Raw genomic sequence first — 27,888 nt, forward strand, 5'->3', positions numbered from 1 at the left:
GGTTCAGGAGGAGCAGTTGATGGTCCCATGGGATTTAGGAAGGTTGTTTTTATAGGCTGCCCATTATCATCCCCTTTTAGGGCATAAAGGAGTCGACATCATGCTTCGACAGGTGTTGCGTACGTTCTTTTGGCCGGGGGTACAGCAAAATGTGATTTGATTTTTGTACAGCTTGCCCCATGTGCCAAAAGTTTTCCCTGTCAAAAATAAAAAACAGGGAAAAATAAATACAGTGATACCTTGGAATCTGAACACCCCAGTACTCGAACAAGTTGAAATCCGAATGAAAAATTTGAGCAAATTTTGCTTCGGAATCCGAACGCTGCTTTGGAATCTGAATGCTCTGCACGTTGTTTGTGTGTGTTTGTGCATACGTTTTCCCAGCGTTTGGGCCACCTATACGTCGTTCAGTTCATTGTCAGAAGTTGTAGTGAAAGCATCTCATATGATTTTGGCCTTTGTGTTGTGCAGTGAGGAAAATACTGTACTGTATTTAATATTTGTTAATATTTTACCTTATAATCCAGTGTATTTACTGTTAAAATTTGAGTTTATGAGACCCAGGAACAGATTAATCCATAGTAACATAGTAGATGACTGCCCAACCTGATTCAAATTAAATTTTTTTTTCTTCTTCTTAGATATTTCTGAGCAAGAATCCAAAGCTCTGCCTGATACTGTGCTTAGGGTTCCAACTACTTAAGTCTCCGTCAAAGCTCACTCCAACCCATATACACCATCCCAACCATTGAAGTACTCCCCAGCCCATCCTCAACCAAACGGCCATATACAGACACAGACCATGCAGGTCTGCCCAGTATTGACCTTAGTTCTTCAATATTTACTATTATTTTCTGATTCTAGATCCTCTGTGTTCATCCCACACTTTTTTGAACTCCATCACCATTTTCCTCTCCACCACTTCCCTCGGGAGTGCATTCCAGGCATCTACCACCCTCTCCATAAAGAAGAATTTCCTTACATTGCTCTTGAGTCTCCTACCCCTCAGCCTCAAATTATGCCCTCTGGTTTTACCATTTTCCTTTCTCTTGAAAAGATTTTGTTCTATGTTAATACCTTTCAAGTACTTAAATGTCTGAATCATATCTCTACTGTCCCTCCTTTCCTCTAGGGCAGTGGTTCCCAACCCTGTCCTGGAGTACCACCAGTCTAGTCAGGTTTCAGGATAGCCCTAATGAATATGCATGGGGCAGATTTGCATGCCTGAAATCCTATTAGATGCAAATCTTTCTCATGCATATTCATTAGGGCTATCCTGAAAACCTGTCTGGCCTGGTGGTCCTTCAGGACAGGGTTGGGAACCACTGCTCTAGGGTATACATATTTAGGGCTTCCAGTCTCTCCTTTTACGTATTTTGGGGTAAACCTCCTTTCATTTTCGTCGCCTTCCTCTGGACCGCTTCAAGTCTTCTTATGTCCTTCGCCAGATACGGTCTCCAAAACTGAACACAATACTCCAAGTGGGGCCTCACCAATAACCTGTACAGGGGCATCAACACCTTCTTTCTTCTACTGGTAACGCCTCTCTTTATACAGCCCAGCATCCTTCTGGCAGCAGCCACCGCCTTGTTGCACTGTTTTTTCACCTTTAGATCTTCGGACACTATCATCCCAAGGTCCCTTTCCCCATCCATGCCTATCAGCCTCTCACCTCTCAGCATATACAGTTCCTTCTTATTATTTATCCCCAAATGCATTACTCTGCATTTCTTTGCATTGAATTTTAGTTGCCAGGCATTTGACCATTCCTCTAAGTTTTGCAGATCCTTTTTCATGTTTTCCACTCCCTCCACAGTGCCTACTCTGTTACAAATCTTGGTATCATCCGCAAAAAGGCAAACCTTACCTTCTATCCCTTCAGCAATGTCACTCACAAATATATTGAACAGGATCAGCCCCAGCACTGAACCCTGAGGGACTCCACTACTCACCTTTCCTTCCTCCGAGTGACTTCCATTAACCACCACCCTCTGGCATCTATTCGACAACCAGTTTCTAATCCAGTTCACCACTTTGGGTCCTAACTTCAGCCCTACATGTTTGTTCAAGAGCCTCCTATGAGAAACCGTGTCAAAGGCTTTGCTGAAATCTATGTAAATGGCATCTAGCATATGTCCTTGATCCAGTTCTCCGGTCACCCAATCAAAAACTTCAATCAGGTTCATTTGTCACGATTTACCTTTAGTAAAGTCATGCTGCCTCAGATTCTATAACCCATTAGATTCTAGGAAGTTCACTATCCTTTCTTTCAGCAACACTTCCATTATTTTTCCAACAACCGAAGTGAGGCTTACCAATGTGTAGTTTCTATTATTTTAAATGGGAAAAGTTGTCTTGGAAATTGAACAATTTGGAACTTGAATGGGGTTCTGGAACAGATTAAGTTCGGATTCCAAGGTATCACTGTACCAGAAAGTTATCAATACAGGAAGTAGAAAATCAATATATAACATCAAAAAACACTTCCCATAAATATCAAATATATAGTTTTTAGGTCAAAAGCTTTACATATGGTAGGATTGTGCTAAGAGACCTAGAGGGGCTCAAGGAGGTGAAAACTCCCAACCACTTCACCACCCAATCATTGCATGATCCTCCACATTTTTTAGCTTGTACAAATTTGAAACGTAAAATTCTATAAAATTCTCAGTCTCTTAGACAACTGTTGAAAGTAGAAAAAGCACTTATCTATTTGATAGTTCCATCTATATGCCAGCATGAAAGAGTTGGATTTCTGATAAGATTTCACCTCTCATATATTCAAAGACACTTTTGAGTGTCTTTAAAGATATGAGAGGTGAAATCTTATCAGAAATCCAACCCAGACATCTAAGAAGGGACTAGATGGGAACATGAAGGATTGGGACCTTTTCATACTTTTTGTTCTCCTGGCTGCCTGAGAGAAGGTACAGGATTCCCTAGGGGTAAGTCCCTTTGAAATGCTGCTGGGAGAAACCCCAGGGGAACACTGGTTGTTCTGAATGAAATCTGGAGCCCACATGAGGAGGGAGACAAATGTAGCTTCGTACCTGGTACAGCTGAAACTTAGGCTGGCCCAAGTGACTCAGATGGGTAAAGCCAATTTGGAATGGAGCCAGAAAAGACAAAAAGCTTGTTATGATTGGAGGTTTCGTGAGAGACATTCGCAGGTTCGGTGATCAGGAATTAATCTTGGTGCCTACCGATCACCATAAGTTCCTGGCCCAGTGGAAGGGCCCAGCCAATGTGGTCAAAAAGCTGAACCAAGTGGACTATCAGGTCAGGGACTTATGTTAATCTGTTGAACCTTTGGAAGGACTGAGAAGTGCTATTGCTGTTGGCCCAACAGAGCCAGGAAGAGGATTTTGGGCCCCAAAATAGCTGACCTGACTCAGAAGGAAGGGATCAACATAGGGACAGAATTTTCCTATATTCAGGTATATCAGTTGGAGACTATACTGAAAGATTTTGAGGATATGTTTTCAGTGGTACCGGGGTGCATAGAGGTAGTGTCTCATGACATAACTACTCTCCCAAGGAAGATAGTATAGGTCAAACCATATAGGTTGTTGGGAGGAAAAAATTGGTTTAGGGGTTGGTAGAGGAAATTTTGTCACTGGGGGTAATTGAACCTTTGCTGAGCCCATGGTGCAGCCCGACCATTATCATGCCTAAAGCAGATAGGTCCCCTAGGTTCTGTATAGTCTTCTGCCAGTTGAATGAAGTCTCCCAATTTGATGCACTTCCCATGCCCTGGGTGGATGAACTACTGGACCGTCTTGGGCAAGCCCAGTTCTTCTCCACATTAGACTTAACAAAGTAGTACTGGCAAGGTCCTCTTACTCCCAGTGACAGACTTAAAATGGCCTTTAGCACTCCTTCTGGTCTCTATCAGTTTAGGTGGATGCCCTTTGGCCTTCATAGGGCTGCTGTGATATGTGAAAGGGCCATTAGCGAGGTACCTTGATGAATCATAATCTACTCAACTAGTTGGGTCCAGTATTTGGATCTTGTCGCGGCGGTCTTGAAGTCACTGAGGAGTGCAGGCCTGACAGTTAACCTTAAGAAATGTTTCACAGAACAGAAGGAAGTAAGGTATTTGGGTTATGTAGTAGGCCGGGGACAGGTGAAGCCACTGGTGGGCAAGGTCCAATGTGTCAGGTCCTACCCTTTACCTGCCACGAAGAAACAGTTACAGGGTTTTCTGGGACTCACTGGATATTACAGAAAATTTATCCCACAGTTTGCCACAAGGGCAGCTGTACTTATAGACATGCTGAATAAGGATAAACCAGATACCTTACAGTGGGAGAAGACAAGTTAGGATGCCATGGAGGACCTTAAAGACTGCCTCTGTATAGGTCCTGTACTTTGAGCTGTGGACTTCATTAAACCTCTGATCTTGCAGACAGATGCCTCAATAAGTGAGCTAGTTTAGTCCTCCAAACATTTAGATTTACAGTAGTACACTATCTTAATACCAACACTGATAGGTTTCATGCCTGCAGGACACCCTGGAGAGACTATCACTACTCAAGAATAGTCATGGTTTAAAGGTGAGGGTATTTCACAAGTCCAACACTAATACCAGCCTTACGCCAGGTAAATCTGCTAAACACATACATGCTAAGTTAACAAGAGCTGATCAGTGTAAGTCTAGAACCTGGTCATCTGAATTTAACCCCTATACTGAGCCAGAGAGCAGGAGTTTGCCTGATAAACTGCCAAAAAATGCCTTCAGGAATTCACTTAGGAAATAGGGTTTGCCCCTTTAAATTCCACACTTATGTAATTGCTGGCTAAGCATGAGAAGAGCTCAGCAGACCAGAGCTGCAGCCCTCCCTCACGCAGAACTGGGCAGGGCGCCTACACATGCAGGAAGCTTGAAGACTGGGAGCCCCAGTCAGAGAGAAGGCAGATAGACTCACTTGGAGAAGCTCCTGATACAGCACAGCCAGAGGACATTGCCATGCTGGACTCTGTGCTGCCAGAGCAGGAGAATGGTAATGAACCAATGGAGGTTATGAGCACTCCTGAGCAGCAGGACTGTGAGACAATGGAAGTGAATTGATTATTTTTTTGGTTTAAAGGTGTTTTTCTTTTATTATTCTGCTAAGGCAGTGTGGAGTTTTTGGGAGCTTTATTTTTGGACACAAAGAGTGTGAAATTGTGTGAGCTAGTGAAACTAACTAGCTAGGTATGGTACAGAAGCACTAAAATTTGTTTTTGTGAAAGCTTTGGGGTTTCTTTTTTCCTTTTTGAAGTTTCCTTTTTCCCTGAGTGCAGTGGCAGTTCCAGCGGGGCTTGCAAGTTTGGGGAATCTGAGAGAGCTAAGAAGGACTGAACCAAGTAGAGATCTTCTTGAAAGTTTTTTTCCCCTTCATTTTCCTCTTTAATGTGAGACACTGAGGAGGTATTTGAGAATTTGGGGAGAATTCACCAGACATCTTAGGTGTAAGAATTTGGTGAACTGTTAACTTAAGATAGATTCGCTAATTCTCCCTCCTACAGCTCACAGGAGCTGAAGGTCAGCTGCACTTTTGTCCAGCTGAGAAGGAAAATCTTAAGAGGAATGTGTTTGGAGAATGCTGAAACCCTGAATCTTTTGCTTTGCTTGAACTGTTTTAAGGCTGTCTTTTGGAAAGAAGCAGATTTATGAACTTTGTTGGAGAGGCCTTACTGCCACAATAGTTTGAACCTTTGAACAATACTGTGAGTCAAGCCTTAGGACCCTGCTTTGCCAGGATACTAGAACTCTGTTGCAAAGGCCATTTTGGACTATATGCTATAATGCTGTTTTTGATGATATTCCTTTTTTTGACCACAGTGTGGAATAAAAACTTTTCTTTTTTGGATCAGATACTTACCGTGTCATTTCTATTTTGGTTTAAAACACTGGAAATTTCACCTATGGTTTTCCTCCCTCCTGGGGAAGCACATGTGCCTTGAAGTAGTGTTATGTGCCAGTCTCTGCCAACGCCTTAGGGACAGCTGCGCTACACTGCGCATGCGCAGATGCCCTGCTGATGTGGCTCTGAGTAAGAGAACAGGTTGAGGGTGGTAGGGTTGGGGGCGAGGCTAGGGTGGAACGGGGCATGACGGGCAGAATGGAGTTGGGTTGAATAGAACTGGGTGGGTCTATGGTTGCAGCCATGGTAACCCTAATACTTGGGGACCATGGGTCAATTTTAGCAGACAGTAGAAAAGGTGCTATTACTCAGTACCCCCAAGTACCCCCTGAAAAAAAGCACTGGAATACAATAATGTAACTTAATCTTCAAGTCTACTGTAAATTGACTACAGCTACTGTGACAGAAACTCTTAAAGTGAGGCGTAATCAAAAGTGGTGTATTTTCTTTATTTTCTTACTTTGAGGATAAAACTTTCTTCAGGTTGCAAGTGTAGCTCCAGGGTGGACTGTATGACCATCTGTTCAAACTGCAGGTCTCTCTTCCTGGGAACATCCAAAGCTGGAAAGAGGTCACTGATCAGGCCCATGAAAATGGGGAGATCATCTGTTACTATTTTAGGAAGGTTGAAGTCTCTTAGGGCTCGCATTAGTACCTAAAACAAAACTTTATCTTAAAAAGTCATGTCTATAAGGATTTTAAGCCAGTTGGTGTTTTACTTTCTAGTTTCACCAATACCTGAAAATAAAGTTTTTTTTAAAAAAGCAGACTGATACCTTGTTAGCAAATCCAATAGATTTTTACACTATTTTGAATATTGTACAATGAACTAAGGACGTAGTCTGAATATTCAAGTAAACTGTAAAGTGCATTATATCATCAATGTTCATTTTGAAAATCGTAGAAAGATATGGAGCAAAAGCACATAGTACAGATGGATACGCACTTGGGTATTCTTCCAGTTATTATATTTGTTACAATATTTTTTCCTCAGATAAATAAGGAAGAAAACACTAAGGAAAAACAGAAATAGAGGTCAAAGAAGCATAAATGGTAGTGAAATAATAACAAAATTCAATGTCAGAAAACATCATTGCATAGATGAGTACATAAACAGAACCTTATCAAGTTCATGGCTGTAAAAATATGATATGGAATGTAAAATCTGTTCTACACTGTGAAATCTGGGCATAAAGTTGATTTTACAATCACAAAAGCACATAAAGCTAGGTATAGGAAACCACCAGGCTATTCATGTAAGCGTCTTTCCTACAATAGCATTCGCACTCCATCGCCTGCAATTGAAAGCTAAACACCATCAATCAATAATCACACAACTCAATTTTATTGGAATAAATATTTGGCCGCAGTTTTATTATCCATCTTAATAATATTTTAATTTGCAATACAATCTGTGTCCAAAACCAACAAACTCCTAATGCATATTTCACACATGCCCAGGGACCTATTCGGTGTCAAAACTAGCTCCCGTTATGTCTTTAAACTTATAACATTCCCCCAAACATGACTCTCGATGACGCCATGCCATGCTTCTCCTCACAGCGGTGTTGCCTACGAGTGTTACATTTATTTGTTAACTGCTCATCTCCCAGATCCATCTGGGTCAAACCCCATTTTCTGCCACAAGTGGTGACAGCTTCGAGCTTGTCACTGCTCCTCCACCACATAAGCTGCGGTGAACAGCTTTAAAACAATTCTCCAACAAATTCTAAAGAGTACCCAAATAAAATTGGCTAAACATATGCCTGAAAGGTAGACAGCATCAGGACAAGAAAGTCCAGGGAAAATAGCTGTCACGAACTCATGAGATACCACTAAACCTCCAAAAGCTATTTATAATTCCAAAAGCTCAGCATTAACCCATCCAAGTAACCACTAGTAGCAACCATGTCCCAATCCTCCTTACACACTCTATTTAGGAAACATAGAGGACCAAACAAAAGGGGGGGGGGGGGCATTAGGGAAAACACAGACAGCAGACAACAGATCCCGCCTCATGGACAGTATGAAATCCTCTCCCATTGCTAAACAAATGTCTCAACCCACCAAAAGAACCAGAAGTAAAGCAGACAAATCTAAATACCTCATCCACTCAGCTGGTAAGTCTCTCCTATCTTTGCCCTTCTCTTCAACTGCCAACTCTAGACTCCGTCCCTTCTGCCTTGCTGTGCAGTATGCTTGGAACAAGCTGCCCAAATCCCTATGATGGGCTCCGTCTCTGGCAGTGTTCAAGGCTCAGTTAAAAGCCCACCTCTTTGAGAGTGCTTTCGACTCCTAACTTCTCTCACCTTGAGTTCTGCCTCCCCAACCCTGTATGTCATGTCTGTCTGTCCAAGTTAGATTGTAAGCTCTTCTGAGAAGGGACCGTTTATAAATGTCAAAATGTATAGCACTGCGTATGCTTTTCAGCACTATATAAATGATAAGCAGTAGTAGTAGTAGAATAAGAAAAATGCCTTTGCTGGAAAAAAGATTAGCAAGAGTCACACCCAACAAATGCTCCAGATACCCAGCCAAAGTCCATGCCCCACTAGAATCAGAAACAGTTAAGGCAATCCTCCCCAGTCCAATGGTACACAAGATATTGCACATTCCTGTTACTCCGCACACACATACAAAAGAATCCAAATTCCTGATCCTTCCAAAGCAGGTGGCCAGGGAATATGCAATTGTATTTAACCTGCAGTCAACTCAACATCTCCCGGCAGCTACCCTGTGAACACAATAGCAGATTGAGAAAATGCCAGCTCACCCACTCGACAAGCTGCCAAGTGCCGCAAAAAGGCTAACCGACAGAGCACCACTACAAACCATGAAGTGCACACATCAGGCAATACTGCAAACAAATGTCACCAGACCCTCATACAAAAAAACGACTAAACCCAGCACCAGGACTCTGTATCACACATACCCACGACTAACATCAGTACCATATACCCTCACAACTTCAATAAAATTCCCACACAAGCAAATGTCCAGTGAACCTTCCCCAAAACTCATTCTACAAACAAACCATACAGTACTAATAGAACAAAAGGCTGCTCCATATGAGAAAGGAGCAATTCACCTCTGGTGCCCAAAATTGCAGAAAACGAGTCAAACAAAGCAGTTCGTCTCCCAGCTCCTAGCCAGCGCCTTGCAGTTCCTTGTAACCCAGTACGAGGACACAAGCGAAGCCACCTAGAAAAACATAAGGGCAGATAAAGACCAAAAGGCCCAGCCAGTATACTCCTCCACAGCAATAACTAACTCTTCCTCTCTCCCAGAGAGCCCATGTGCCTGTCCTATGCCTTCTCCAATTCAGAAACTATTCCACACATCTACTACTCCTACACTACTGGAATTCTAAACTATTTCACGCATCTACCTCGCCTTTTATAACAACATAGTGCCATACAGTACTGCAGAGTCCAACACTGCTGCACTGTGCCCTCTTACTCTGGAATTGCTGTCATGCATAGTTAGGCCACATAGGTATTTAAACATCATATTATCTCCCTTTTCATGCCCTTCCTCAAAGTATACAGATGGAGAACATGAACTCAGTTCCCATATGCCTATAAGTCACAGACCACCAACCCTTGTAGTAGCCTTCCTCTGACCCAAACCTAAGTGTACACAAAATTTACAATGAGGTTTCACCAAAATCTTAGAGAGCAAACCTCCATTGTCTGCCTAGCTTTTGCTAGCACCATTACAACATAGTTGCCTTCTGAAGATCATCACATACCATCATACCCAACCCTAACTCCACATTCATATACCAAGATCTTCACCCCTTAACTGCCCCATGCCCTTGTGGTTTGGCAGCTCAAATGCATGAATTGGCTTTTCTGAGCATGAAATGCCAGCTGCATAATAGGAAACCATTCTACAAATTTCCTTAAGCTCATCCTCAGGTCAGGTACACCATCTTACTTAACAACCTTACAGCAATCCCGTTTACAAAATTGTGAAAAGAACAAGCCCAATAACTAATCTTCAAACACACTACTGGGATGATCCCCCCTCAGCAAAACCATCTCCTGGGACCACAACCCACTGACACCTTACTGACCAACTAGTTCCTGCCCCAGTGGAGCCCCCCATAACGAGAACACAGAGTATTTACAATACACCTATGAAAATGGTAAAAATTACTAAAATTGAAATAAACCAAATCCACCACACTCCCTTTATCTAATGCCAAGAGCACCCTTAGAAAGGAAGCAGGATCCTCCGCCCAGCCTGAGGTATGTTTTTTGTTTTTTTTTTAAGTGCCATCTAGCCTGTCTAATTTCCCCAGCACAAACAAACCAAACCCTCAACTTTACTTCAATGATCCCTCCCTCCACACAGATACCAACAAATGTATTTTCCCCTAACACACACACCATATACCCAGCCTTCTAAGAAACAAACCAGCAAAATTGCACTTCAACAGAAAGACCTCCCTGAGCCACACAAAACAACCCCAACAGGTAAGTCCCTCTCTCTCACACTGTACAATATTGAGCAAGCACCTTTCACACACCATCTCCCTCACAGCCAACCCACTCTCTATCCATGGTCATAGAGACATCTCACCCAATGGCAGGCCAATGCTAACTGCTGCTCCATATAGGGGACTGTTGTGGTGCCATGCCATCAAACCACAGAATAGCCCAAATTGCTGCTCTCCATTGCAGGCTCTTCTCCCCCAGGCAACAAAATCGAGCAGCCTAACAGATGAAATAGCCTGCCCTGACTAACAACACAGACACAGAGAAGGTTAACAAGATAAAAAATCCTTTACTCATTTAAGTCCCAATGAAGAATAATGTTTCTAGGAAGAATTAATATACCCTGAAAAGAATATTTTTTTTTCCTGAAAATGCTACTCTACTCTTCCCCCTTCCTCACTGAACTCCCTCCAAACTGCCACAAACATCTAACTAATCCTGTGACTGTTCCACCCCCACCACCTTAGAAACCTCCCTAATCCTTTTTCTTTCTTGCAAGCTCTGTCTATTAACCCTTTCTTACCTCCTCTTATATACTTGTCAATCCTTATTCTACAGACCCTTGACATCATCTCATATATTCTCCTCACCCTCTGCCCCCCCACCCAAATTTTACCCACCCCACCATCCAATAAATATTACCAGAAGGTAACATCAGCTCAGCTAGTGTTATATCACACTAGATGAATCTGGTGTTCTTCTATATTCATTCCAGCAATCTTTTTACTTGCTTGGGTTGACAGAGTCTTCTACATATCCTACTTTTCTTGCTGCTTGGCAAAGTTTCTCTTTTCTTGTTCCATCTAAGACTAGTAAGTTCTCTAAAGGTAACAAAATCAGCTGCTGCCCACTGATCACAGTGGACAACTTCAGTATAGACATACTGCAGGAGCTAGGACATGAAATCTGAAGGGCGGTAAGTCATATCTGCCACAGAGGTTATACCTAGTGGAACCTCTCCCGCTCTTGTACATTAATAATTTCTCTTAGCCGGAAGGAATGCATAGACAGGCAGACAGCTCCAGACTGTAGATGTCCTGGTAGATTTATTGCACCAGCAGAAAATGGCTGGTACAGCGAGCAGTAGCACCTGACGCAGAAAAAATGTCAGATACTGAAATAAAGTGACAGGGAGAAATGAGTACATGTCAAGGGAACTTAGTGCTGGGGCACCTCTGTGGTTTTTAGACTGCAATGTTAATTAAATAGGGACCAATAGATAAAGCTATATGTGTACACTCTAGAACAGGGGTGTCAAACTGCAAACCAGGAGTGCTGCAAACCAGTCAAGCTCTCAATACTCCTCATTAATGTGCAAGATACATATTTGCATAAAACAGAGAGTCTGTATGCAGAAATATCATACAAATTCTAAATACATCTCATGCATATTAAGGATATCTTGAAACCCTGACTGGTTAGTAGCCCTCCAGAATTGCAGTTTGACAAAACTGCTTCAGAATATTGAAGGAGTTCAAAGAAACAATACTACAACAAGAAGGATGGCCTAATACCTTAAAGCAAGTATATTAAAAGACCCCAAATAACATGGGTACACATAGGGGTGACCATGTTAGAACAATATGACTGATGTATGCTTTTTAAACAATATGACAGATGTATGCCATACTGATGTATGGCAGTAAATCAATGATATGGAACAAGCAGTAAGTCAAAGCTTCCAGATAAGCAAAATATTAAACACTTGTGGGGGAAAAGGGAAAGCATAAGGAACGTTGTATTTACTATTGTCCATTGCATGGGAAATAAAGTCTAGAAGCAATCACGGAAGACAATAACTTTAACTGAGTGGTAGTCATGGAGAAATGGCACAAAGAGAACTAAAAGCGGGCATGGTTGTGGTGGATTGTGGATGTGTTTTCCACTTAGGTGCCTCTTTGTGAATTAGGCATTAGTGTTTAAGCAAAGAAAACCCTGGCATAAATTGAGTGCGCCTAAGTTAGGATATTTGTGATGCCTAAGCCTACATAGGTGGTGCTAAGTGTGATTCTATAGAGTACGCCTAACTTTTATAGAATCATGCTTAGCGCTGTACTACGGTAATCAGCGCTGATGTTTTAGGTGGACTATATATACTGTGAACTGGAAAAAAAACCCACATCAAAATGTTTTTTGTCATATCTTCCAGAACTCAGTTAATTCTTATGAAATTTAGTGTGTCGTGTCCTGAATGAAGTTGATTTAAAATGTTATAAATATTTCCCACCACACCAGAAAACTACCTTGTGAAAATGAACTGTGAACTAAGGGCTCTTTTTACTAAGCTGTGATAGCGGTTTTAGCAGGTGCTTAGCGTGCGCTAAATTGCCTCACACGCTAGACGCTAACGCCAGCATTGAGCTGGTGTTAGTTCTAGCCACGTAGAATGGGTTTAGCGCACGCTAAAATTCTGCACGCGCTAAAAACACTATCACAGCTTAGTAAAAGGAGCCCTAAATAAAAACACCAAAATGTTTTATCGCGTATCTTGCAGAAAAATGTAAAGTAAAAAAAGTAATGTTTCTTTTAAAAAAAAAAAAATCTTTATTTATTCAATTTTAATTGGACTTATTACACATTACATGCCTCAGGAAACAGGAAATAGCTATTGCAAACATAAATAATAATACAAACTTAAATTATGCAAATCATGCATAGACAAAGTTATATTACTAAATCATCTATAAGTCCTCAAGTTAAAGGGGAGAAAATTTATAAGAAAAAGAGGCACATCATAATTAAGAAATAAAACAAACAGATTAATGGCATCTCAGCTGAAGCTTAATTACAGCCTTCCTCATTAGACTAATCTCCAATTTCTTCCCTTGGACCCATACTCTGGACCTATATTTTGCCCTTATTTTCAAGAAAAGTCTTTGTTTGGGATCAAAGAAAAAATAACTATTTGATTCATATAGAATTAAACATTTTCAGGGAAAACGTAAAAAGAAATGGGCTCCCAGGGATAATACCTGAGGGTGCAACATCAAGAACTGCTTCCTTTTTTCCTGTGCATCCACACAGACATCAGGAAATACCCACACTTTTCCTCTCAAAAACAATTTATCATTATTTCGAAAATACAGTCTCATCGCCCAGTATTTATTAGACTCAAAACCGAATGTCACCAGGAGTGTAGATCTTGTAGTCTCTTCCTCTATAGATGTTTCCAATAATTGAGTAAAACCAAAGTGGAATTGTCCAATCAGAATGATGCACAAAAAAAGTGTCTTTCAACTCTTCTGATAAATCCAAATGCCTTTATTCATCCACAATTGTGCGAATTCATACATGACTCAATGACTCAACATGTACATGTTTTGGCCTACCCGGCCTGCATCAGGAGTCTTTGGGTGTGCAATGGAGTACAAGATCTAATGCCAGCCAACCAAAACGTTACTTCTGTACAAATCTTCATAGCACTGCAAAACGCCGCGGCCTTGCTGCGAGTGAAAGCTTATTCAAAAAGTCAATAACTGAGTGACATTCAAACTGTCCATGGATAAATCTCCCTAGACCTGAGGTTGTCGTTTTTCCCCCAGCACATAGTAAACTCAAGAGAATGGAGGCACAGCTTCCTTTGGAACCCCAGAACTTCCATCAGATATTTCTTAAGCAGTTCAATGGGAGCTATATTCTTGGATTCTTGACAAAATGTAGATTCAACCTATGGGTATAATTCTCCATTTTCGCCACTTTATTTCTCAATCCCACTAACCCCTGACTATAAATCAGTGGATTAGATTTACATTCTTTCAGATCTTATTGGGCTTCCTCCATTTTTTTCTCTAACTCAAAGTATTTGCTTCCTGAGTGATAATTCTGGTCTTAACATCTTGCAAAGAATTATCCACCACAATTTTGTTAAAAATGAAAATCTTCCACAAGTGCGTAACAGCATCCCAGATGGAATCTAGCATGACATGAGAAGGTTTGACCACAGGTATAACACTGTGCTCACCAGTATTTTGTTGCTGGCCATATTCCACAGTCCTGGAGCTCTCTCGGGGCCGTGGACCACCCACAGCACCTTCGAGCTCCAAGAGGAGCTCAGACTCGGCTCCCATAATGGTGTCCCACACATCAGTGTCTCCTTTTGGGCTCCGAACACTCCCCTCTGGTGATTAGCAATCCGCAGCATTGCTCTCTCCCTGTGGGCTCATCAGCTGCTCGGCAAACAACTCAATGCCTGGATCTATAGGCAGAAGTCTCTCTTCCAGGTTCAGCGTAACATTGAGCGCAGGTAGGGCCACCTCTTCGCCAGCATCCGTTCCGGGGGTTGGGGGGTGGAGCATGCCATGCGGATCATGAATCGGATCACGAATCGATATATGGAGGAAAGGGGAATTGGAGAGGACTCAGAAGGTCAAGTTCTGACTTTCCTCTTCTTCTTACCCATCTTAGCAATATAAGTAAAGCGTACTGCAGAATAAAATTTTCCAAACTCAGAACCTCTCTGTGCAGCTAAGATGCCATCTTGAATTTTCTCCCCCCCTCCCCCCACTCTGTAATGTTTTAATTAAGCAGATGATCGAAGTGTACTTCCTTTGCACAAAAGCACACCCTCAGCCTTGGCTGCCGGTGATCTATGGACTTGTCAACGATGCTCTGCTTCGGCTCAGCCCAAACAGAGATGAGGTGTGTTTAAGGTCTTTGACGTCCATTTCTGAATACAGTTTAAACTCCTCTTGCTGATCTACAAGTGCATTTGCTCTGAAGCCCCCCAATATCTCTCCTCACTCATCTCCCCCTATGCTCCCCCAATGATCTCCGCTCATTGGGCAAGCCCCTCTTATCTTCCACTGCCAACTCCAAACTCCATCCCTTTTTTCTTACGGCGCCGTATGCCGTATGTTTACTTTTATCTTACCTATTTATTTGTCTTTCCATTCCTGTTGTGTTTAACCTTTAATTGTTGACTCTTTCCTTTCCAAGATTGTATTTCTATCCTACCTTCCCTATTGTATTCATGTCTTAACTTAATTAGTTTTTTTTTTGTAACTTATCCTCTTGTTAATTATGTAGGTCTATTTTATGTATATTTTAGATAATGTATTTTACCAATTTGTACATCGCTTAGAATTTGGAATAGGCGATTAATCAAATAATAAATAAACTTGAAACTTGAACAGGTTGCCTGAATCAATACATCGTGCACCGTCCCTGGCAGTGTTCAAATCCAAGATAAAGGCCCACTTTTTTGAAATTGCTTTCAACTCTTAATTCCCCCTCACTGCTGTCAGATATCTATACTCACTATTATCTCCCCAACCCTGCTGCTGTCAGATATCTATACCCACTATAATCTCCCCAACCTTGAAATGTCCTGTCTAAATTAGATTGTAAGCTCTTCTGAGAAGGGACTGTCTATTGCATGTTAAAATGTACAGCGCTGCATACGCCTTTTAGCGCTATAGAAATAATAAATAGTAGTAGTAATATCACTGTCTGGTAGACACGTTCCTGTTTCAGCCCCCAGATCTGTTAGTCAACTGGGTTTAGGTCTGGTGAATGCGCAGGCCAGAGGTCTGGACCAATGAAGTCTGGGGTCTCCCAATGTAGCAGTTCATCAGTGTCCTTTGCCTGACCTGCTGGGTCATTGTCCTGTTGGAAGATTAAGCTGTCTCCCAACATGCAATGGATTGCTGGCAACAGCTTCTGTATTAAGAGCTCATCCCGGTAGTATGCACCGTTGATCTTAACCCCAGGATTGATGAAGAACAGATCTGTGAATCCGAGTTTTGAGATTGTGACCAAGACTATGACTGATTGGCTGAAGGTCAGGTAGGTCTGGGTAGGCAGTTGGCATTAACCTCACACTTCAGCTCAATGGAGCTACTGTAAATATCTTTTCATCTGTTAACCAGATGAAGCCGACACTATGCTCAAGGTACTTGGTCAAAAGCTGCTTGCACCGTTTTAGGCATGTGTCTTTGTTGTGTAAAGTTAACTCTTGGGCATGGCGCTTTTTAAGACACTTTAATTTCAGATCGTCACAAATTATCCTAACCACAGTTGTCTGGCTTATTCCTGCTTCTCTTGTTATTTGTCGAGTTTGGTGTGTTTGCAGTGTATCCTCCTGACTCAGTACAAGATCATGTACAACGTCAATGTGCTCTTGTGTGTGAATTGAGTTCGGTCATCTGTTGCCTGGCTTATGATCCATGGTGCCCATTGCTCGGATCTTGCATAGCAACACATCAAGGCCACTTTTGTTCCAACTCTTCTGTGGGAACTCTTTCATTATTTGTCAACTTCTTTTAGCAGTACCAAGATCTTTATCAGAATTCGGTCTTCTGCAGTGAAAACCATTTTTATACAGAGACTGCTTACAAGCTATCATCTGCTTCTGTGCGTATCCCATAGCAACAATTCATTTTCACAAGGCAATGTTGTGGTGCAGTGAGAAATATTTACAACATTTTACATCAGCTTCATTCAGGACACGATGCACTAAATTTCATAAGAATCAATTGAGTTCTGTGGAAGATACAACAAAAAACATTCTGGTGTGGTTTTTTTTCAGTTCACAGTATAAAATTGAGCCCTATCTCAAAGGCAGAAGGATAGCTAAAGCATTTGGATATTTTTCAGAGTTTTATCCTCTATAACTACAATCCTCCCACTTCCAGTGCAGAAACTGTGGTAAGATCAAGCCAATAGAAAGTCTACCTAGTCACAGGAAGGGGAGACTGAGCTCTATATGGTGACTTGGAGAGAGCAAGTGAAACCAATGAGTGTTCTTGGAGGAAGGCTTGCTGAAAAGGAGTAGGAATGTAAGAGGAGTGGGAAAAAATGTAAAAGGGCTGCTGCTGCTTCCAACTCAGAAACAGAGCTACCAGAAAATAAAAGAACTTCACATGATGGTGGGCAGAGCTATTTAGGGACTAAGGCACCGACTGAATGAACACATGAGCAGCAGATTAGAAAGAATGTCTGTTTCTAACTGAAATGTGACACTGTGTACATGCTCATGCTTGAAGAATAAGAATATATGCATGAGCTTGTGTCTCTGAAGAATGAGACTTATGCACGCATGTATGTCTATGAAGAATGAATGTTCATGTGCCTAATGAATGAGTGCGTGTCTGAAGAATGCATGCATGTGTGTGTGTCTAAAGATTAAAAGAGTGCATAGGTATGTGCATGTGTGACTGAAGAGGGGCATGTACTCCAGGATAGATTTGATTTAAATCAAATCAGTTGAAATCTTGATTGAAATCACTAGTCAGAAAGACTTGATTTTAAAACATGGTTTACTCATTGTATTCACTGCCACTCAATACTGCCCAAAAAAATAATATTTGCTTATTTCAACTCTTTATTTCTTCATAACAACTGTATCAAAATGATGGTAGCATGCAGTATATATTTTTGCTCAAATAAAACAGTTCCTCAAGGCAGTCTTTAAGAAATATGATAAAGTCAAAACATTTACTAACCTGAAGCTCCTTCCTGTTCAAGCATGTTCCTTTTGTCATCTTCATCAAAGCACTTCTCATGATGTTTCATTTGGGCCACCAGGCCTTGCATTTCTTTTTTTAGTGTTTACATTTTGCACACATAGGCCTCCTTTTACGAAACTGCGATAGCAGTTTCCAGTGTGGGGAACTGCGCTGCTCCCGATGCTCATTGAGTTCCTATGAGCTTCGGGAGTAGCGCGGGCCATTCAGCGCGGCTCCCCATGCTAGAAACTGTTATCACCTTACCCATAGTTAGAGTAACTTCATTAAAATATTCCCAAACTCGGTCTCTTTTACAGCCTGCTGCCATTATAGGTTTTTTCCTCCAAGGAGAGAATAATATGATAAACCTCAGGCTATACCAGGGATGGGCAACTGTCTTAGGCTAGCGGAAATAAAGGGTGAAAACCTAGTGAGAGAACAATTCTAGACTCAGTTTTTCATGCAGCTAGGCTCTTTCTAATATACACATTTCAGAGACCTTGTTTATAGTAAAGTAACAGAAGAGTTAGCTTTACCTGAAATGTAGTTAGAACAAGCAATGAAATTGCAAGACCCATCAAGCAGGGATCATCTCTTACAAGTTTAATTTATAACGCTGCATATTTCTGAAAGCGTTACAGAGATAAGTGGTAATAGTAACAGTGGAGGATATAAGGATATGGAAGGACAACGGTGAACATAGAGGGTGGGGCATATGAAGATGGAGAGGAGGTACAGGACATGAATAGAGTTAAAATGAGATGATGAACACGGGTCAAAGGAAATAGGTACAAAGAGAGATGGAGATGTTGGAAACTGGGAAGCTTATGGAGGTAAGAGGAAATAGGGAGACAGAATAGAAGAGTATGCTGGACATGGAGGAGAAACGTATATTTAAGTGACAAAACTTACCTCTTGTGAGTTAAATGTAATAATAATAATAATAATAATAATTTTATTCTTATATACCGTCAAAGCCATATAAGTTCAAGGCGGTTTACAGCAAGAGGCGCTGGACAATCAGCGAAGAGGTTACAATCAAAGTCAGCAATACAATGTCTACTTTATATTCCTACTCATTGATTCATATATAAGTACATAAGTACATATATATAAGTACATAAGTGTTGCCTCTGCCGGGTCAGACCAGGGGTCCATCGTGCCCGGCAGTCCGCTCCCGCGGCGGCCCCCCAGGTCCACGACCTGAAAGTGATTCCTACCTAACCTAAAATATCCATACCCTATTCGCTCAATGTACGGTAAACCTCTATCTGTACCCTGTTATCCCCTTTGCTTCCAGGAAGTCATCCAGTCCCTTTTTGAACCCCAGAATTGTACTCTGTCTTATTACCTCTCCGGGAAGCGCGTTCCAGGTGTCCACCACCCTCTGAGTGAAGAAGAACCGCCTTGCATTCGTTGTGAATCTGTCTCCTCTCAAGTTTTTCTGAATGACCTCTTGTTTTAGTTGTCCCTGCTAGTCTAAAGAATCTGTCCCTCTCCACCTTCTCTATGCCTTTCATGATTTTATAAGTTTCTATCATGTCCCCTCTCAGTCTCCGCTTTTCCAGGGTAAAGAGCCCCAGCCTGTCTAACCGTTCGGCATATGAAAGGTTCTCCATACCCTTTATCATCCTCGTTGCCCTCCTCTGGACCCTTTCGAGTATTGCCATGTCCTTCTTGAGGTATGGCGACCAGTATTGGACGCAGTATTCCAGATGTGGGCGCACCATTGCTCGATACAGTGGCAGGATAACTTCTTTTGTTCTGGTAGTGATACCTTTTTTGATAATGCCCAACATTCTGTTCGCTTTTTTTGAGGCCGCTGCACATTGTGCCGCCGGCTTCATTGTGTTATCTACCAATACCCCCAGATCTTTTTCTTGGCTGCCTTCCCCGAGTACCCTCCCTCCCATCGTATAGCTGTACCTGGAGTTCCCCTTCCCTATGTGCAAGACCTTACATTTCTCCACATTGAAGCTCATCTGCCATTTTTTTTGCCCACTCACTCAGTTTGTTCAGGTCGTTTTGCAATTCTTTGCATTCTTCAACAGTTCTGGCCCTGCTGGAGAGTTTTGTGTCATCCGCGAACTTGATAACTTCGCACTTTGTCCCCGTTTCTAGATCATTAATAAATATATTGAACAGCAATGGTCCCAGCACTGACCCTTGCGGAACACCACTTGTGACCCCTATCCAGTCAGAGTAGTGCCCCTTTATTCCTACCCTCTGTTTCCTGCCCGCCAGCCAATTTTTGATCCATCTGTACACGTCCCCTTCCACCCCGTGACTCCACAGTTTCTTCAGTAAGCGTTCATGGGGCACCTTGTCAAAGGCTTTTTGGAAATCTAGATATATAATGTCTACTGGGTCACCTTGGTCCAATTGCTTACTTATCCCCTCAAAGAAATGCAGTAGATTTGTCTGGCATGATCGGCCTTTACAGAAACCATGCTGGCTCGATCTCATCAGATTATTTTTTTCTATATGCTCATTAATACCTTCCCTGATAATTGATTCGACCATCTTCCCCGGAACGGAGGTTAAGCTCACCGGTCTGTAGTTTCCCGGGTCGCCTCTCGATCCTTTTTTGAAGATCGGTGTAACATTCGCTATCTTCCAGTCCTCCGGGATTACCCCTGTTCTCAAGGACAGGTTGCAAATATGCTGCAGTAACTGTGCTGTTTCATCTCTGAGCTCTTTCAGTATTCTCGGGTGGATCCCGTCTGGGCCCGGAGCTTTGTCCGTTCTCAATCTATCTACCTGCCTAAGAACGTCTTCGAGGCTTACCTCCATGCATGATAATTTCCCCTCTTGATCTCCACTGAAGATTTTTTCCGGTTCTGGCACACTGGATGTGTCCTCTATTGTAAAGACCGACGAGAAGAACTTGTTTAGCCTACCAGCCACCTCTTTTTCCTCTTTCACCACTCCCTTCCGGTCACCCTCATCCAGGGGCCCCACCTCCTCCCTCGCTGGCTGTTTCCCTTTCACATATCGGAAAAATGGTTTGAAATTTCTTGCTTCCTTGGCTAGTCTCTCCTCATACTCTTTCTTGGCTTTCTTGACTACTCGGTGACATTCTTTTTGTTGTTTCCTGTGCTCTCTCCAGTTTCCTTCAGTTTTGTCCTTTTTCCACTTCTGAAATGATTTTTTCTTGTCTCCTATCACTTTCTTTACTTCACTGGTTATCCATGCAGGGTCCTTTGTCTGATTCTTCTTGGAACCTTTCCTAAATCTTGGTATATATAGGTTTTGCGCCTTGTTTACTGTGTCCTTGAATAGGGACCAGGCTTGCTCCACAGTCCGAGTTTCCTTGGAGCTGTTTCTGAGCTTCTTTCTCACCATCTGTCTCATGGCATCATAGTTCCCTTTCTTGAAGTTAAATGTTGTTGCCTTGGTTCTCTTTCCCATAGGTAGTCCTACTTGCACTTTGAACTGAATCATGTTGTGGTCACTGGTTCCTAGTGGTCCTATGATCTCTACATCCTTCGCGGGGCCTTTCAGCCCATTGAGGATCAGATCCAGAGTCGCTGATCCTCTCGTTGGTGCCTCGACTAGTTGTTCCATGAAGCAGTCCTGGATTGCTTCCAGGAACTCCATTTCCTTTGCACATTTTGAATTTCCAAGACACCAGTCTATCCCAGGGTAGTTGAAATCTCCCATAACTATGGTGTTTGGGTTCTTGCATTCCCTTCTCAGCTCGGCTACCATTTCTGTATCTTCAGCTTCAGTTTGCCCAGGTGGACGGTAGAACAATCCCATCTTTATCTCAGATCCGTTGCTTCCCGGTACTTTGATCCACAATGACTCCAGTTGGGCATTTGTCTCTGCTGTGTCCACAGTGGTTGAGTGAATGGTATCCCTTATGTATAGTGCTATTCCTCCCCCCTTCTGGTAAGTCCTGTCTTTTCGGTAGAGTTTGTATCCTGGCAGTACTATGTCCCATTTGTTTTCCTCATTCCACCATGTTTCCGTGATCCCTATGATGTCTAGTCTCTCATTTTTGGCCATGACTTCTAGTTCCCCCATTTTGTTCTTTAGGCTCCTTGCATTAGTATACATGCAGTTCAAGTCCTGGCATTTTCCCTTCCTTTCTCTTTTCCCTTGCATTTCCTGGTTCATTCTGTCCCCTTCCTGGCCTGCCAACTCCTGAGTTTTGTCTCTTTTGTCCTCTCTTTGTGGTAGATTCCTATTGCCTTCCCCTTGTGGCTTGTTCCTAGTGTCCTCCTCTTGTTCTTTCTCATCATCCAGTCCTGTTTTGACTTCCCCTTCCAGTATGTTCATCCTTTCCCCCTCTCGCTTCATCTGACTCCCTTGTTTGTTCATATTCTGTTTGTTCATATTCTGTTGCTTGCCACTTGTGTCTTCCCCAAAATCTTTCCCCTCAGTACCCTCACTGGGTACTGTTTCCCGAACCGTCGATACCAGGTCGACTGTCGGCTTTCCCCTACTACTTAGTTTAAAGCTTGCTCTATTGCTCTTTTGACGTTATTTGCTAGTTGTCTAGTTCCCCAGAACGTTGTCCAGTTCCTCACGAAGAGAAATCCCTCTTCTTCACACCATTTTCTCATCCATGCGTTAATTGATTGTAGCTCTGTCTGCCTCTTCGTTTCTGCCCTCGGTACTGGCAGGATCTCTGAGAAGGCTATCCTCTGGGTCCTCATCTTCAGTTTCCTTCCTAAGATCTTGAATTGTTCAGTCAGTGCATTCTTGCTGTAGTCCCTCCTGGTAACATCGTTCGTCCCGACGTGGACTATCACTGGACTATATCTAATAGTTTACCTAGCTCAGAATCAGTATAAAGAACTAAGTACAGTTTACTTCTAGTAATTTCATGATGACTCATAATCAGACCACTGTGTATGCAAGGCATGTGATTTTAGACATTCTAAAATTATTGGCATCATTTTTCAATCACTCTAAACTACAATGACCATAGCAGCTGGTTCATAAATGTTATTTTATGAATTTCCAACCCATTGTTCTTCTTACTATTATTTCACTGCCAGTAGCTAAGTAGAAATCAGTGCATTTTTACTATTTAATTATATTTTAACTTAAGTATTTTGTCTTGTTTTAAACTGTTATGATACCTTTGTGATATTGTTTTGATTTGGCTGCAAATTGCCTTGAGCTTATGGGTTAAGCTATAAATATATTTGATTATATAAATAAAATGCATGAAGCAATGCACTACATACCAATGTCATTGGCAATTAGGGCTGCATTTTCCCATCTTGGCTACTTCAGTGTTGGATGAATTTATTATCCAGCATTAAAATAATGCAGTATCAAACAATCAGTTGCAACCACAAATTAGCATGCCATAGTGCCTGTTCTAGCTTATGATAAATGAAAACCTCAGTGTTATAGGAAAAATGGGGGAAAATATGAGCCTTTAATGATGGGCGTATTTGTAATATTCCTAAGGTTTCTGAGGCTGAATAAGGAATGGTATTTTGTACCTCTCAAATTGGGTGATTCCAAATAACCTGGGAAAACTTAGCATTCTTTAATCTAATTTTGCTGTGCTTTGAGTCCCTCTATTTGCTAACCAAGTGATAAAAGCAAGGTCTTTTAAGCCCTTGTATGCTCATTTCAAAATATATGTGAAAATTTTAATTTTAAATGTTTTACTTCCAAAGTCATTTTTGAATTCCCTTATATTATCTGGATCAGAAAGATGAATGCTCTTTAAAGCAGCTGATATAGACTTGTTATCTAGCTTCTATCTACTAATTTTTTTAATTAAGAAAAAGCAGCAAATGTTAATATTCAGAATGCATGACTGCTAAACTTCAAAGCACAGCAATAAGTTACAGGGCAAGAACAACCAAACTGAAAGGGATTAAATACAGAGGGGAAAAAAGGGTTATACACTTCCCCCTCAATATTCACAGGGGTTAGGGGCAGAGCCGGCCCATGAATATTAAAAAACAGCAAATAACTTTTAGGACCGGCTCTGGTCCACTCCCACCTCCTTCCTGCATCCAGGACCTTCCCCAGACCTTTCCTGGTGGTCTAGGGATGACACAGGGCAAGATCGATCTTCCTACGCTCCTGCTCCATGCAGAGCCGTCATCAAAATGGCCGCCGTGCGTTCCCGTTGTACTCCACTCTGCCGCATTACTACTGATGTCAGCAATAACATGGCAGATTGAATTTCCCAATGAACAAGGCCGAAGCAGCCTGTTTAGATTGCTGCTGGCCTGACGCTGCTTCGATTGAAGGTAGGGCTCGCTTGCGGTCGGTGGGGAGGGAAGGATGGAGGGTCAGCAGGGATTTGGCTGTGCAGTAGGGGCGGGGCGGTGCTCGAGGGAGGGAAGGATAGAAGCTAAGCAAGGATTTTATACTGCATGAGGAATGAAGGGAAGGATAGAAGCAGGGCAAACTTCTGCTGCACAGGGGGATGGGAGGGAGGGGAGGAAAGATGCTGCACATGTGGGGGAGAGAAAAGAAAGAGGAAGAATTGGAGTGAAGGAGAGGAAGGGAGAGATGATCACGTGCATACCTCGAAAATAAGACCTAGTACCTTTTTTGGGCCCCAAATAAATATATGACACTGTCTTATTTTCAGGGAAACACGGTACTCTATAAGGTCACATCTATGTGTTATAGTGTATAATTGGAAGGAAAGAGTAATTACAGCTACAGCCTCAACTGAGGTTGTGAGCTCAAATCCCGGTGCTTTTCCTTGCGACTCTGGGCAAGTCACTCAGTCCTCCATTGCTCCAGGTACATTAGATAGATTACGAGCCCACTGGCATAGATAGGGAAAATGCTTGAGTACCTGACTGTAAACCACTTAGATAACTTTGATAGGCAGTATATAAATACCTAATAAAATAAAATACAGTGGTACCTTGGATTACGAGCATAATCCGTTCCAGGAGCATGCTCGTAATCCAAAATGCTCGTTTATCAAAGCGAGTTTCCCCATAGGAAATAATGGAAACTCGCTTTGATGCGTTTCCCCCCCTGAGAACAGGCATTGCTTCCCTTGAAGGCCCCCCCTGCGATCAGGCACCCCCCCTGCGATCCGGCACCCCCCCTGCCTCGAACCGGCACCCCCCCGCCACGATCCGACCCCCCCTGACATGATTGGGCACCCCCCCGACACGATCCGACCTCCCCCCGACACAATTAGGCACCCACCCCGCCGCTTCTTACCCTCATCTGGGCACTCTTGAAGATCGGCCTACTCGTCTGCTGGGCCTTGAGCATCTGAGCATGCTCAAGGCCTGCGAGTTCACATTCACGTTCAGATCGTGGCGGGGGGTGTCCAATCGTGTCGGGGGGGGGGTCGGATCGTGGCAGGGGGGTGCCGGTTCGAGGAAGGGGGTTGCCAGATCGCAGGGGGGGGTGCCGGATTGCGGGGGGGGGGGGGGTGTGCTCGTAAATCGAGCCATGCTCGGTTTCCGAGGCACCGATTTTGCAAATGTTTTGCTCGTCTTGCAAAACACTCGCAAACCGGTGCATTCGTAAACCGAGGTACCACTGTAATTGCAATTATTGGGTAGAGCATGATACACTTAGGCATGCCCATTTATGCCTGCCATTAGTCTGGCATAACTGGTCACACCTAAATTAGATGCACCAATTCAGGTTTATGCTTGTATTCTAGAATGGCATCTTAGTTCACAGATGGCATTATAGATTGGTGATCAAAAAACTGAGCACTTTATGGCATATTTACAGTACCTGAAAAGCACTTTTGCACTTTATTAGGACATTTTATATTTGTATTTATTTATTTATTCAAACTTGTGGAGATAGTTTTTTGATTATTTATGGTTCAACACAAGTTATTATAGTAGTTGCTCCTTGATTTTTTTAGTATTATAGATTGGTGCTCAGCACCAAAGATGTTGGCTTAGAGCTTTTGCTCGGCTCCTCTCATTTCTTTTTAAAGTGTCCTTCAGAATGGAATTTACATTTCTATTTTTTGGGCTTTTTAAATTTTCTAACTCATGGCTGTGTGAAAACATATCAAATATGACCCAAGTAATACACAAAATCAAGACATTAAAAGGAAACCTTATCTGGCCTCACTTGTAAATCACTAAAAGATTCCAGTGTTGAAGATTTAGTTTTAACCTTTAAAGTAAGAATTTCGACAAGTTAAAGAGATCACAGCAGAAAAAAAGGAATCTCTGTCAGATCTTAAAGGACACTTTAAATATTAAGCAACAACTAACAATGATCTCAGTCAGAGTTGAAGCGGTGGAAAATAATCGACTAACGTGATATACAACTATAGGCCCTTCGACGCATGCTAAAATCCATACAAATATTGGAACATGAAATTGAAGATCTCAAAAATCACTCAAGACGTAATAATTTTCGCATCTTGGGTCTTCCCCCAAAAGTTGAAGGAGATAATACGACACAATTTCTTGAAAATTGGATCCTAAAATTTCTAGATCTCTCAAATTGCCCTCCCACCTTGAGTTTGAGCGCGCTCATCGATCTCCATCATTCATCATTCAAAATGCAAAATATCCTCATCTAGTGATGGTGAAATCTCTACATTATCAACATGCTTATCAAATTCTCCAACCTGCAAAAGCCAAAGCTTCATTAAAATTTGAAAGTCATAAGTCATAACTTTCTTTTTATTGCTGACTCACATAAAAAAACATTCCAATCGAGGAAACAATTACTCACCATGCCACCAAGGTTGAAAAATATTGGAGCCAAATTTGGTTTGTTTTTTCCCAGCTAATAGGAAAATCATGCTTAATAATAATACAAAATCATTTAAGATCCAGAAGCTTTGCAAAACTACTTGGAACAACTGGGTTTTGAAGATATAGACACTACATCTCACTGCTCAACTACTGGAAAAATTCCTGACATTCTGAATTCGGCTTTTCACTTCAATTTTCTGGTTTTTCTAATATATTTAAATTTTGTATTGATTAACTTTTTCTTTGTTCAAGCCACATTTTAATTTTTTTTAATATTCCTTTTCTTTTATCCTCTCTCTTTATTTCTTGGTTTGTCTTTGCTTTTTATATTTGTCCTATTATAAGTGGGTGGTGAAAAGTTCTCAGCCCAACCAAGAAAAGAATGATGTGGATATGGTTCAATCAATGATCTGAAACAATGTCAAAACATTTCTGCAAATTGGCACTTAACGAAATAAGATAACACTTTTTTTCAGCTACAGTGGCAAAATAATGCTAAGAACTTAGGAAGTTGGTTAGTTAAGCTGAGAACTTTTCAGCACCTCCTCGTACTTTATTTCTTTTTAGGTCTCTATATTTACTTTAATTCCAATTTAAGAACATAGAAATATCATATTGAGACAGACTAAAGGTCCATCAAGTCCAGTATCCTATTTACAACAGTAGCCAACCCAGGGCCCTAGTACCTAGCTAGATCCCAAGTAGTAAAACAGATTTAATGCTGTTTATCCTAGGAATAAGCAGTGGATTTCCCTAAGCCATCTCAATAATGGCCTATGGACTTCGCGTTTATGAAATCATCCAAAGCATTTTTAAACCCTGCTCATTTTATACACTATAGAATTTTGCCTACCCTCTTGATGCTCTCATGAAGGCACTTACACTGCTATGGTTTGTTTGTACAGTTAATTGTTTTATTCATGAACATTTATTTTTTTCTATTGACAACAATAATACATTCTACCTTCCTGAATGGATATATATGTCTTTAATCTATTACCTTAACTGTGTTCTAATTTTCTCTTATGTCTGCTGCTCTTAATATTTTATCTTTAAATATAAAATGATTGAATAATCCTTTCGAAATGGAAAAAAAAAATTGGAATTATATATGTAAACATGACATGCTGTTTTTACAGGAAACATATTTGGATGCTAATCATTTTCACTTACTAAATCATAAAATATGTAAATTTGTTGCAGTTTCCCCAGTCATTAATAAGAAAAATGGTGCTGTCATTTATTATAAAATATCTGTACCCTGTAACATAATTTCACAAGTCACAGACTCTGAAAGAAGATGGATAACTGTCAAAGATAAAATAAATTTTTATATTGTGTA

General features: G+C 41.7%; 1 protein-coding gene across 5 annotated transcripts in view; it reads right to left on the reverse strand.

The window, feature by feature from the left end:
* DNAH11 (dynein axonemal heavy chain 11) overlaps nucleotides 1-27,888 on the reverse strand; it is a 596,997-nt gene that overhangs the window by 289,375 nt on the left and 279,734 nt on the right. For all 5 annotated transcript variants that reach the window (XM_033930891.1, XM_033930892.1, XM_033930893.1 and 2 more), the window contains one exon: nucleotides 6,370-6,564. In XM_033930891.1, the coding sequence (XP_033786782.1) occupies nucleotides 6,370-6,564 (195 nt within the window). The remainder of the gene's footprint in view (nucleotides 1-6,369; nucleotides 6,565-27,888) is intronic.

This window comes from Geotrypetes seraphini, chromosome 2, assembly GCF_902459505.1.
Source record: "Geotrypetes seraphini chromosome 2, aGeoSer1.1, whole genome shotgun sequence".
Lineage (NCBI taxonomy): Eukaryota > Metazoa > Chordata > Amphibia > Gymnophiona > Dermophiidae > Geotrypetes > Geotrypetes seraphini.